General features: G+C 39.5%; 1 protein-coding gene across 1 annotated transcript in view; it reads right to left on the reverse strand.

Annotated features, from left to right (window-relative positions):
• The window catches only part of ZC3H12B (zinc finger CCCH-type containing 12B), a 78347-nt gene extending 66126 nt beyond the window's left edge, over positions 1–12221 (reverse strand). The window contains exon 1 of the mRNA XM_021679912.1: positions 11614–12221. Coding sequence (XP_021535587.1) covers positions 11614–12221 — 608 coding nt within the window. The remainder of the gene's footprint in view (positions 1–11613) is intronic.
• Positions 12222–14040: the final 1819 nt, after the last annotated feature.

Consider the following 14040-nt stretch of genomic DNA (forward strand, 5'->3'; position numbering starts at 1 on the left):
CTTCTAGTTTCATTGATCTCTTCTACTGTTTTTCTAGTTTCTATTTCATTGATTTTTGCTCTAATCTTTATTATTCCTCTTCTCCTGCTTTGTTTAGGCTTTAGTTGCTGCTCTTTTTCCTGGTCCTTTAGGTGTAAGGTTAGCTTGTGTATTTGGGATTTTTCTAATTTTTTGAGAGAGGCATGGATAGCTATGTGCTTCCCTCTTAGGACCACCTTTGCAATGCCTCATAGGTTTTGGGACAATGTGATTTCATTTTCATTCGTTTGTATGAATTGTTTAAGTTCTTCTCTAATTTCCTGGTGGACCCATTCATTGTTTAGCAGGATACTCTTGAACCTCCAAGTGTTTGAATTCCTTCCAAATTTCTTCTTGTGGTTGAGTAACAGTTTCAAAGCATTGTGGCCTAGAAATATGCAGGGAATAATCTCAATCTTTTGGTATTGATTGAGACCTGATTTGTGATGAAAGTGTGATCTATTCTGGAGAAAATTCCATGTGCACTCAAGAAGAATGAGTATTCTGTTGTTTTAGGATGGAAAGTTCTGTATATATCTACAGAGTCCATCTGGTTCAATGTGTCATTCAAAGTTCTTGTTTCTTTGTTGAACCTCTGCTTAGATGATCTGTCCAATCCTGTGAGTGGAGTGTTGAAGTTGCCTAATATTAATGTATTATTATCAGTCTGTTTCCTTTTATAAAAATTTATTTTATTATGTTATTTTAGTCACAATACGTCATTAGTTTTTGATGTAGTGATCCATGATTCATTGTTTTCATATAACACCCAGTGCTCCATGCAATATGTGCCCTCCTTAATACTCATACTGGGCTCACCTATCCATGCTTCCCACCCCTCTAAAACCCTGTTTTTTTCTTGGAATCCATTGTCTCTCATGGTTTGTCTCCTGTATGCATTCCCCCCCATGCTTCATTTTTTCTTTCCTTATCCTAATGTCCTCCAGGCTATACCTTATGTTCCACAAATAAGTGAAACCATATGATAATTGACTTTCTCTGCTTGACCTATTTCACTTAGCATAATCTCCTCCAGTCCCATTCATGTTGATGCAAAAGTTGGGTATTCATGCTTTCTGATGGCTGAGTAATATTCCATTGTATATATGGACCACATCTTCTTGATCCATTCATCTGTTGAAGGGCATCTCAGCTCTTTCCACAGTTTGGCTATTGTGGACATTGCTGCTATGAACATTGGGATGCATATGGCCCTTCCTTTCACTACATCTGTGTCTTTGGGGTCAATAGCCAGGAGTGCAATTGCTGGGTCATAGGGTAGCTCTATTTTTAATTTTTTGAGGAACATCTACACTGTTTTCCAAAGTGGCTGTACCAACTTGCATTCCCACCAACAGCGTAAGAGAGTTCCCCTTTATCCACAACCTCTCCAACATTTGTTGTTTCTTACCTTCTCAATTTTTGCCATTCTAACTGGTGTAAGGTGGTATCTCAGGATGGTTTTGATTTGAATTTCCCTGATGGCTAATGATGATGAACATTTTTTCATGTGTCTGTTAGCCATTTGTATGTCTTCTTTGGAGAAGTGTCTATTCATGTCTTCTGCCCATATTTTGACTTGATTATTTGTTTTCTGAGTGTTGAGTTTGAGAAATTCTTTATAGCTCTTGGATACCATCCCTTTATCTGTAGTGTCATTTGCAAATATCTTCTCCCATTCCGTGGGTTGCCTCTTTGTTTTCCTGACTGTTTCCTTTGCTGTGCAGAAGCTTCTTATCTTGATGAAGTCCCAAAAGTTCATTTTTGCTTTTGTTTCACTAGCCTTTGGAGATGTATCTTGAAAGAAGTAGCTGTGGCTGATGTCAAAGAGGTTACTGCCCATGATTTCCTCTAGGATTTTGATGGATTCCTGTCTCACATGGAGGTCTTTCATCCATTTTGAGTTTATCTGTGTGCATGGTGTTAAAAAATGGTTGAGTTTCATTCTTCTGCATGTGGCAGTCCAATTTTCCCAGCACCATTTATTGAAGAGACTGTTTTCCATTGCATATTTTTTCCTGCTTTGTCGAAGATTAGTTCACCATAGAGTTGAGGGTCCATATCGGGGTTCTCTATTCTCTTCCATTGGTCTATGTGTCTGTCTTTGTGCCAGTACCATGCTGCCTTGGTGATCACAGCTTTGTAATATAGCTTGAAATCGGGCAACCTGATGCCCCCAGCTTTGTTACCTTTTTCAACATTTCCATGGCGATTCGGGGTCTTTTCTGATTCCATAGAAATTTTAAGATTGTTTGTTCCAGCAATTTGAAAAATGTCATTGGAATTTTGATCGGGATGGCATTGAAGGTATAGATTGCTCTGGGTAGCATAGACATTTTAACAATGTTATTCTTCTGATCCATGGGCATGGAATGTTTTTCCATCTTCTTGTGTCTTCTTCAATTTCTTTCATGAGTGTTCTGTAGTTCTTAGAGTATAGATTTTTACCTCTTTGGTTAGGTTTATTCTGAGGTATCTTATGGTTTTTGGTGCTATTGTAAATGGAATCCTTTCTCTAATTTCTCTTTCTACAGTTGCATTGTTAGTGTATAAGAAAGCAACTGATTTCTGTGCATTGATTTTGTATCCTGCCCCATTACTGAATTGCTGTTTGTGTTCTAGTAATTTGGGGGTGTTGGAGTCTGTTGGGTTTTCCACATAAAGTATCATGTCATTAGTGAAAAGAGAGAGTTTGACTTCTTCTTTGCCAATTTGAATATCTTTTATTTCTTTTTGTTTTCTGACTGCTGTGGCTAGGACTTCTAGTACTATGTTGAACAATAGTGGCAAGAGTGGGCATCCTTGACGTGTTCCTGATCTTAAAGGAAAGGCTCTCAGCTTTTCCCCATTGAGGATGATATTCACTGTGGGTTTTTCATAGGTGGATTTTATAAACTGAGGAATGTTACCTCTATCCCTATACTCTGAAGAGTTTTAATCAGGAAAGAATGCTGTATTTTGTCAAATGCTTTTTCTGCATCAATTGAGAGGACCATATGGTCCTTCTCCCTCCTCTTATTAATGTGTTCTATCACACTGATTGATTTGCGAATGTTGAACCACCCTTGCTTCTTGGGGATAAATCCCACTTGGTCATGGTACATGATCTTTTTAATGTATTGTTGGGTGCTATTAGCTAGGATTTTGTTGAGGATTTTGGAATCCATATTCATCAGGGATATCGATCTGAAATTCTCCTTTTAATGGGGTCTTTGCCTTGTTTGGAGATTAAGGTAATTCTGGCTTCATAGAATGAGTCTGGAAGCTTTCCTTCTCTTTCTATTTTTGGAAACAGCTTCGGGATAATGGGTATTATTACTTCTTTGAATGTTTGGTAGAATTTCCCAGAGAATCCCTCAGGCCCTGGACTCTTGTTTTCTGGGAGGTTTATGATCACTGCTTCAATCTTGTTACTGGTTATTGGCCTAGTCAGGTTGTCAGTTTCTTCCTGTTTCAGTCTTGGTAGTTTACAGGTTTCCGGGGAGGCATCCATTTCATCCAGGTTGGTCAGCTTATTGGCATATAGTGGTTGATAATAATTTCTAAGAATTCTTTCTATTTCCTTGGTGTTAGTCGTGATCTCTGCCCTTTCATTCATAATTTTATTAATTTGGGTCCTTTCTCTTTTCTTTTGGATAAGTCTGGCCAGTGGTTTATTGATCTTATTAATTATCTCAAAGAACCAATTTCTAGTTTTGTTGATCTGATCTACTGTGTTTCTGGTTTCTAACTCATTGTTCTCTGCTCTCATCTTAATTATTTCTCTTCTAATGTGTGGCTTAGGCATCATTTCTTCATTTTCCCTAGTTCTTTAAGGTGTAAAGTTAGATGGTGAATTCAGGATTTTTCTATTTTTTTGAGTGAGGCTTTGATGGCTATGTATTTCCCCCTTAGGACTGCCTTTGCAGTATCTTATAGGTTTTGGACCAATGTGTTTTCGTTCTCATTGGTTTCCGTGAATTGTTTAAGTTCTTCTTTGATTTCCTGGTTGACTCAAACATTCTTGAGCAGAGTGGTCTTTAGCTTCCAAGTGTTTGAATTTCTGCCAAATTTTTTCTTGTGATTGAGTTCCAGTTTTAAAGCATTATGGTCTGAGAACATGCAGGGAATAATCTCAGTCTTTTGGTATCAGTTGAGACCTGATTTGTGACCCATTATGTGGTCTATTCTGGAGAAGGTTCCATGTGTGCTCGAGAAGAATGAGTACTCTTTTGTTTTAGGGTGGAATGTTCTGTATATATCTATGAGGTCCATCTAGTCCAGTGTGTCATTCACACTTGTTTCTTTGTTGATTTTCTGCTTAGATGATCTGTCTATTGCTGAGAGTGGAGTACTGAGGTCTCCTACAATTAACGTATAATTATGAATATGACTCTTTATTTTGCTTAACAGTTGTCTTATGTAGATGGCTGCTTCCATGTTGGGGGCGTAGATATTTACAATTGTTAGATCTTCTTGTTGGATAGACCCTTTAAGAATGATATAGTGTCCTTCTGTGTCTCTAAGTACAGACTTTAGTTTAAAATCTAATTTGTCTGATATAAGAATTGCTACCCCAGCTTTCTTTTGAGGTCCGCTGGCATGGAAGATGGATCTCCATCCCTTTACTTTCAGTCTGGATGTATCTTTGGTTCAAAATGAATCTCTTGTAGACAGCATATGGATGGGTCCTGTTTTTTTATCCAATTTGCAACCCTGTGCCTTTTTATGGGAGCATTTAGGCCATTCACGTTGAGAGTGATTATTGAAAGATATGAATTAATTGTCATCATGTTGCCTGTGAAGACGTTGTTTTTATAGATTGTCCCTATAAATTTCTGTTGAATATCACTCTTGGGGTCTTTCTCCTTTTATAGAATCCCCCTTTAATATTTCTTGCAGGGCCGGCTTAGTCGTCACATATTCTTTCAGTTTCTGCCGGCCTTGGAAGCTCTGCATCTCTCCATCCATTCTAAATGACAGCCTTGCTGGATAAAGTATTCTTGGCTGCATGTTTTCTCATTTAGTACCCTGAATATGTCTTGCCAGGCTTTTCTGGCTTGCCAGGTCTCTGTGGATAGGTCTGACGTAATTCTGATGTTCTTTCCTCTGTATGCAAGGAATCTCTTCCCCCTAACTGCCCTTAAGATATTTTCCTTGATTCTAAGATTTGTGAGTTTTACTATTACATGCCGGGGTGTTGGCCTGTTTTCCTTGATCTCAGGAGGGGTCCTCTCTTCCTCTAGGACACGAATGTTTGTTTCATTCCCCAGATTAGAGAAGTTCTCAACTACAATTTGCTCAAATATATATCTAGTCCTCTCTCTCTCTCTCCACCCCCTCAGGGATTCCAGAATTCTGACACTGGAACGCTTCATGGTGTCACTTATTTCTCTGATTCTATTTTCATGGATTCTGAGTTGTTTTTCCCTGGCCTCCTCTTTTCCCTTTTTATCTATTAAATTGTCCTCCAGGTCAATAATTCATTCTTCTGCCTCACTTACCCTAGCTCTTAGATTATCTAGATTAGATTGGATCTCATTGATAGCATTTTTAGGTTCTGCCATTTCAGCTCTCATTTCTGCCTTAGACTCTATGTTGCCATGAATTGATTTCTCCATTCTAGCTATTGTCTTCACAATTGCTAGCCTGGATTCCATCTCCGACATCTTGGTTATATCTGAATCCATTTGTGAATCTGTGGCAGATGTCATAATCCTGATTCTTTCCTATTTTGGGGGTTCCTTCTCTTTGTCATTCTGTTGCTGGGTGGTTGAGGGAACGTATAGAGTCTAAATTAATGACCACAACCCAAGGAAGAGGCACCTGTTTTCTAGGGACCTTAGGGTTTCTGGTATCTTGTTTTCCCAGCCTGTCTTCTGGAGGAGGTGCCTGTCGTGCTGTTCCTTAGGCAACCCTGTTTTGGCAGAGATGCCCTGCCCCTTGTGGCAGGGTTGGGGTCAGTGAAGACCGCTTTTGGGGGCTTTTGTTCTCTGGCTGCTTTCCCTGGTGGCTTTCTGTGTCTCTTCCGAGAGTCAGAGCAGAAGAGACCATTTCCAACCCTCTGCCTCAGAGCAGAGAGATCACAGTCTGTTCTTCAGTGAGCTCTCCAAGCCACACTATCTCCATTTCTCTCTGTGCTGCTAAAAACTGCAGTCCTGGATTGTGTGCCCCTCAGCAACACTCCCAGTCCTCGCCTCCAGGTCAGGGCACGTCTCTGCCCTTTGTGCTTCTAAAACTGCTAGCCGCCCCCAGTTTGCACATGGAGCCCCACCGCTCCATGTTTCCATCAGGGGGGCTGCCCTAAAGTCCTTTCCTTGCCGCTACCAGTCTGCAAGTCTGTGCCTCGTCCCCAGTGTGGGATGCTATCTCTCACTGGGGGTGTAGGATCCCCATGGCTGGCTCCCTCCCCCTTCTGTTTATCCTCTGATATCTACCCGCAGAATCACAGCTCCCCTCTTTGTACCTTGAAGCCAACTGCCTGTGATATTCTGTTTGTAGAAATCCAGATCTATGTTCCTACATCTCAGCCTGATTTTGTGGGTGTTCAGAGTGGTCTGGTAGATATCCAGCTCAATTCCGGGGACCGGGTGGAATAGGGTCCCCTACTCCTCTGCCATCTTTCCCCCCTTCTCCTATCAATATGTTTCTTTATTTTAGTTATTAATTGGTTTATATAATTGGCAGCTCCCTGTTGGGGGCATAGATATTTACAATTATTAGATCTTCTTGTTGGATAGACTCTTTAAGTATGATATAGTGTCCTTCTCCACCTCTTACTACAGTCCTTGGTTTAAATGTATGGTGATTAACATAACATAATAAAATAAAAATAGATAAATAAAATCTAATTTGTCTGATATGAGGATCGCTACCCCAGCTTTCTTTTGAGGTCCTTCGGCATGGTAAATTTTTCTCCATCCCTTCACTTTCAATCTGGAGGTGTCATTAGGTTCAAAATGAGTCTCTTGTAGACAGCTTATGGATGAGTCCTCCTTTTTTATCCGATCTGAAACCTTGTGTCTTTTTATGGGAGCATTCAGTCCATTTACATTCAGAGTAACTATTGAAAGATATGAATTTAGTATCATTGTATTACCTGTAAATTCCCCATTTCTGTAGATTGGCTTTGTTTCTTTTTGGTCTATATTACTCTTGGGGTCTCTCTTCACTTACAGAATCCCCCTTAATATTTCTTGATGGTCTGCTTGGTGGTCACATATTCTTTCAGTTTCTGCCTGTCCTGGAATCTCTTTATCTCTCTGAATACAGCTTTGCTGGATAAAGTATTCTTGTCTTGCTGAATGACAGCCTTGCTGGATAAAGTATTCTTGTCTTGCCGAATGACAGCCTTGCTGGATAAAGTATTCTTGTCTGTATGTTTTTTCATTTAGTACCCAGAATATGTTTTGCTAGCCCTCTCTGGCTTGCCACGTTTCTGTGGCTAGGTCTGATGTTATTCTCATGTTTCTCCCTTGATATGTAAGGAACCTTGTTTCCCTAGCTACTCTCAGGATAGTTTCTTTGGCTGTATGATTTGCAAGCTTATCTATTATATGTTGGGGTGATGATCTATTTTTATTGATTTTGGGAAGGATCTCTCTACCTCGTAGACATGAATGCTTGTTTCTTTCTCCAAATTAGTGAAGTTCTCAGCTATGATTTACTCAAATATACTTTCTAGCCCTCTCTCTCATTTACCCTGGCTGTTAGAGTATCCAGTTTAGACTGTATCTCATTCACAGCATTTTAAAGTTCATCCTGATTAGTCTCATTTCCGCCCTTATAGATTCTATATTGTCACTAATGCTTTATTCAAGCCTCGCTATTGACTTTATGATTGCTATCCTGAATTCTATCTTTGAATCTTGCTTATATCCATATTGATAATCTCTGTGGCAGAGAACACCCTCTCTGGTTCTTTTTTGTGTGAGTTCCTCCTTCTTGTCATTCTGTCCAGAGAACAATGGGTGGGCGAATGAACAGAGTCCAAAATATCAACCACATCCCAAGCAAGTTGCACCCTAGCAACATCCTGAGTAGTTGGAAGCCACCACAGAAAAACAAAGCCAAAATGAAACACAAGAATAAATTTTTTTTTAAAAAAGGGGGGGAAGGTAAGAGAGATTATAATTTTGCAGTGTGGACTAAGCAGGGTGTTCCACTTGTTCCTGGGTGAATTTTGGTCTGTGTGTTAGAAGACATTACATCCCAAAATTGCAACAAAAGTAAAACTTATGGGATGCCTGGGTGGCTCACTTGGTTAAGCATCTGCCTTCGGCTCAGGTCATGATCCCAGGGTCCTGGGATCAAGTCCTGCATTGGGCTCCTTGCTCAGCAGGGAGCCTCTTTCTCCCTCTGCCTGCCACTCTTTGTCTCTCTCTGACAAATAAATAAAATCTTTAAAAAGTAAAACTTATATATATGTCTATATATATAAAGATAAAATTGAATAGAGTGAAAAAAGGAGTAAAATGAAGCATATATCTATAAAAAAGACAGGTGTGAAAAAATACAAGTTAAAAAGTGACTATGAAATATAAGTTGGTATAATAAGCATCTAGTTGAAATGAGAAAAAATAAAAAGAAAAAAAGAGAAAAAGCATAAGAAAAAGAAAAAAAAGAAAAGGAGAATTTTATCTGAACAATAAATGAGTCGTGAGGCAACACCTGGAGCTCAATATACTATTTTCCCCTGGCATTGAAATTTTACAGTCTTATGGGATCCATGGACTTGTTGTCCACCTGTTCTTCCAGACTGTCTTCTAGGGTAAGGGCCTGCTGCGGTGTTTCTCAGGTATCCCTGCCTGGGCAGAGTTGTCCCACCCCCTGTCAGGGGGATGGGCTCAGTGCAAACTGGTTCTCTGTGTGGCTTTTTTCCCCTGGAGTCTTTCCACACCTCTTCAGAGGATCAGAGCAAAAATGGCTGCACCCAAACCTCTGGCCCAGAGCAGAAAGATCACAGCCTGGCCTCTTTAATAAACGCTCCAGGATAAACAGTCTCCACTTCTGTATGTGCTGAAAACTGCAGCCTCCCACGGCATGCACCCACTTCAACTCTCTCAGAGGTAGTCCCAGGGGCCAGGGAATGCCACTGACCTTTTTGAGTCTAAAACCATGAGTGGCCATGGGGTCTCGTGCACACACCTGAAGCTCCTGGATCATGTCTAGGTGCCACTCTAATGTCCTTTCTGGGCTGCTACTGCCCTGGGAGCTTTGGCACAGTCAGGCGCAGGTTCCAGACTTTTTCAGGCTGCTCAGGAAAAGAGCAATTATTGACCAGCCCAGCTCAGTTTATGGTGATCCAAGCTGAGAATCCCTTCCTGGCCTCACTGACCATAATCTGCTTTCTGGTTCCACTGCTCAGGCACTCTACCAGTTCAGGCACTCCCGTTCGCTCTGTGACTCTTCAGATCCTGAGACCACAGTGCCATGCCCTACCTAGAATTCTGCCTTTTCATTTCCAGAGCCCCTTTCAGAGAGAGATTTCTCTCACTAGAGCAGATTTCTAAGGGTTCTGATTTTGAGCTCTGGTGTTATATAACTTTCCAGGAGCCGGCTTATGGAGGTTCCCCCCTCTTCTGTTTACTTCCAATATCTCCCTACAGATTCATGACTACACACATCCTACCTTGCAAAAAGCAGTAGCTTTTCTGCTTGTAGAAATCCAGATATATATTCTTACATCTTAGGCTGATTTCATGGGTGTTCAAAATGTTTTGATAGATATCGAGCTAAATTCAGGGGATTAGTTGAAATGGGGTCCCCTACTCCTCTGACATCTTGCCTCCCTCCCCTGATATGTGGAATTTAAGAAAGAAAGCAGAGTATCATAGGGGAAGAGAGGGAAAAAATGAAACAAGATGATACCAGAGAGGGAGACAAACCATAAGAGACTCTTGAAATTAGGAAACAAAATAAGGGCTGCTGGAAGGGAGGGGGGCATAAAACAAGGTCCCTGCCCTCCAGAACAATGGGATAATCAAATGAAAAACTTGCTGGTCTAAGGCTTTTTACTTTTGTTCTGATTGTGTACAGTCTAAGATTCCAGTGAGTTCATCAAGCAATGATAGGCTCAGTAGGAAACGGGCTCCTGATCATTGGGAATTTTTTTTAAAAAGATTTCTTTACTTCTTTGAGAGAGAGAGCAGGGGGAGGGGAACAGAGGGTGAGAATCTCAATCACACTCCTTGCTGAGTGCAGAGCCTGATGCAGGGCTTGATCTCACAACCCTGATTTCATGACCTGAGCCGAAACCAAGAGTCAGATGTTTAACTGACTGAGCCAACCAGGCGCCCCAAACATTCAGAATTTTTAAGCCAAACTGAATGACAACTCATTTTAGAAATGAAAAGAGGTTTTTATTTTGATGAAACCCCAACAGTTTACTTTTGTTTTTGAAAAAAAAAAAAAGAAATGGAAGAAAGGATTCCTAAAGATCTCTGACATGAAATTTAAAAAATTATATGAGAAAGTATGGAATAAAGTATGAAGGCAGTCTTGGTTATGTATTTACTATTGTTCTATAGCAAATCACCACACATTTAGTGTCTTAAAATAACACCAACTTATTTATTTTTAGTTCAAGAGGTCAGAATTCTAAAATCAATGTGCTGACAAGACTGTGTTGTTTCTGCAGGCTTCAGGAGAGAATCTGTTTCCTTACCATTTTCAGTTTCAGAGCCTTCCCACATTCCTTAGCTAATGGCTTCCTTCTTACATCACACGACCTCTTGTTTCTGTCATCACATCTTTTACTACTCATTCTTATCCTGCTGCCTACTTCCCTCTTATAAGGACCTTTGTGATTATAGTGAGTCCATCTTGATAAATCAGGATAATTTCACCTATCTCAAATCCTTAACTTAAACCTGCAAAGTCTCTTTTACCATGTAAGATAACATATTCACAGATTCCAGAGATTAGGATGTGAACATCTTTAGGGGACTATTATTCAACCTACCATAGGTACTGTAACTTAGAAATAATCATTGGGATTAGAAAAGTCAGGATGGTATTTATGGAGACAGTACATTTTGATGGGTATGAAGATGAGGAGGTCACTCCTAAGTTGGGGAATGACATGAACACAAGCAGTGGGGATAGAAATCAGCATAATTTACATGGAGTTTATTAAAACGACTGATGTAAATGTGGTAGGTGTGAAAAATAAAACCAAATGGGAGGAGAGAAAGGTCAGATCACAAAGCCAGGCAAAGGGATACAAATTTGGTAGAATGGCAATTGGGAGTTACTGCAAGTTCCCAAGTAAGCCCCCAAGTGATGTTATAAAAGCATTCTCAGGATGATTGGTCCAGGCAAGTAGAAGTGGGAGAAGGGACCCCAAGAGGAACAAAGATTGAATGATTATGTCTCTACTGAAGTATCACTGATGCTGCTTTCAGGGTACCTGAAAACAAATTGCCAACTATTTCAAGGAAGAGAGAAAGGGCCAAGGCAGGATCATTTTAGCCTCTCTCCACCTACAAGAGTACAAGCCATAGACAACAACCAGGGGCCTTTTGTAGCATTTAGCAAAGGAAGATGATTTTTATGAGCTCAGGAAAGTTTTTTTATTTTTATTTTTTTTAAAGAGCAAAAATATGCTACACTTACCTCATTGCCACATTACTTCCATCTATGACAACTGGCCTCAAATTTTCACTGCTGTCTATTTCATCTTCAAGAGACAGCTCAGGGCTTGCGATCTCTCTGGAGCTGGGACCCCGAGGCACTAACAGACTCAAGCTGACTTGCGCTTCCGAATCACCTTTGTTCCCAAGTCTGACAAGCTCTGCCAATACATCATTAATAAGTGATTCTGGGCCCAGCTTGTTCAATACTGATTGAATCTGTGCCTCTGCATAGCCCAGCTTTAGAGCAAAATCCATCTTCGCTTGGTATTCCTTTTCCAAGTCAAGCTTCCCCTCTTGCAGAATGCTGCTCTGGGAGAAGCTTGGATGATCTAAGCAGGGTGATCTATAGAGCTGACGGTGTGGCTTAGAGGGAATTTCTTTTTTTTTCAGCTGAACATCCCCAGGTTGGTAGCTATTGTCATTGTTGCTACTCTTAAGGCTCATCTGTTCAGGGTCACTTTCAGAGTTTATCCACTCTTCAGAGTCAGCATTACTCTGCTCCATGCTGTCTTGCTTAGACTGTTGTTTCTCTTCCTTGGAGGCATTCTTCTCCATTTTTGGTGTCTCCACTGCAGCCGTGGCCGTCATCCCGTTCAGTGGGCAGTCTGAGGTCTAATCAGCTCTTTTCCTTTTTAGCCTGCTTGGAATCCACATACAGTTACATTCCTTTGTGGTAAAATGTGGTGGTAATGATGGTGCAAGAGTTTGCCTGTTTGGTTTGGTATGTTCAGATGTTACCAGTCCCTACAAATAAACAAACATACCACAATCATGTTTAGTAAAATTCTAGAAAAGCATTTCCAAATGCAAAGGTTTCTTTGTAAGAAACTACAAGCTGTATGACATTTAAATTTTGTGCTTCAAATGATTGGACTCATCTTACAATAAAAAAAAGAGAGACTCCAATTCTTTAATAATTCTAGTCATAAAAATTTCAGTGGTGGCAATAATGCTGTAATTCCCCCCTCCCCCCTCACAAAATAAATCAAACTATAGTTAACTGCTAATCATAACAACTTTGAGAAAGAAAAACATGGCATTTCAACAAGGGTCAAGAATATATACATCCTTGAAAAGATTTTCTTTCTTTCTGCCAGGTAAGTTTTCCCAAATCTCACACCAGATCCTTCTTGCTAAAGCTGAGTTCCACTCCTGAAGAGCATAACATCTCAAGCACTACTCATTGCAAAATATCAGGGACTCTATCTACTGGGTAGAATAGAAAACAATTAAAATATCTTTCAAGCAATTGAAGTAGGGTATAAGGTGACAAGTAAATAGGCATGCTCCAGATTTTTTCTAAAAAGTGTCTGTGTATACTTATGAATTGTATCTGCAGCCTTTTTATTTATTGTAATTGTATTTATTGTATTGTAAAGAGGAGAAAATTAAGTCAACTTGCAAAATAAACCAAAACATTTTTTAAAGAATATTAATTACAAAAGAGAATTAAGGAAGGTTTTTATTTCTGAACTCCTCCTCTCACCTACAGCATCTGTCCCTGCATGTTTGAGTTGTAACTTGGCCAAAGTGTTTTTTTCTCAGTCTGAGCCTTGGTTTCCTCATATATAAAATGAGAATATTGATACTTACCTCACAAGGTAAGGGTTATGTAAGATGAGTAAGGAAAGTGCTTAGAAAAGTGAACAGAACACATAGTAAGTTCTCAATTATGTAAAGGATGTAACAGACACCATCAAAAGATTTTTTTTAAGAAGTCTAACAGCAAGGCAAAGGTTATAGACCTTTGAGCACTGACAAGCTCTTCAGATAGCAGCAGTGTTCACTAATCTAAAACCAGGTTATCTATGTGACCAATGTACTAGAGTTTTCCAGTTACCATTTAGTAATATTTATACAAACAAGAAGAAAAGTCACCAATAGCTCTATCTAAGAATAATATGGATAACTGCATGTGTGCTTTAGGAAAGTCACATTTGGAAACATTATATGCATACAGAATTGACATCTCAGAACTGATATCCCAGTAGCATATGACTTCCATAATGATTATACTACCACTTGTGACTTCAAAATTTTCCCTTAATGAATTAGCCAATACATAGACATCCATTTTACTTTCACTTCTCTATTAATCTCTTATTGCATTTTGAAGTCTATTTCTTTTATAAGTTCATTTACTATCTGACTTACATTTTATTCTCTTCAAAATAATTTCTAGTGAACATAGGACATTGAGATTTTCCCCTTGTATTTATTCAAAGCTCAAAAGTCACTTTAAAAAAAGTCACTTAAAAACAACTCTTTATAAGACTAACTGTATATTTTATTGGCAAATGAGAGGTACCTGTAGAAGACAAGTTTGACTGTTCCTAGTTAATGGACCATAGAATATTTTTTTTCTTCTCTATTCTCTTATATTTTGTTCTGTCCAAATTAACATTGA

Source organism: Neomonachus schauinslandi, chromosome X (assembly GCF_002201575.2).
Source record: "Neomonachus schauinslandi chromosome X, ASM220157v2, whole genome shotgun sequence".
NCBI lineage: Eukaryota > Metazoa > Chordata > Mammalia > Carnivora > Phocidae > Neomonachus > Neomonachus schauinslandi.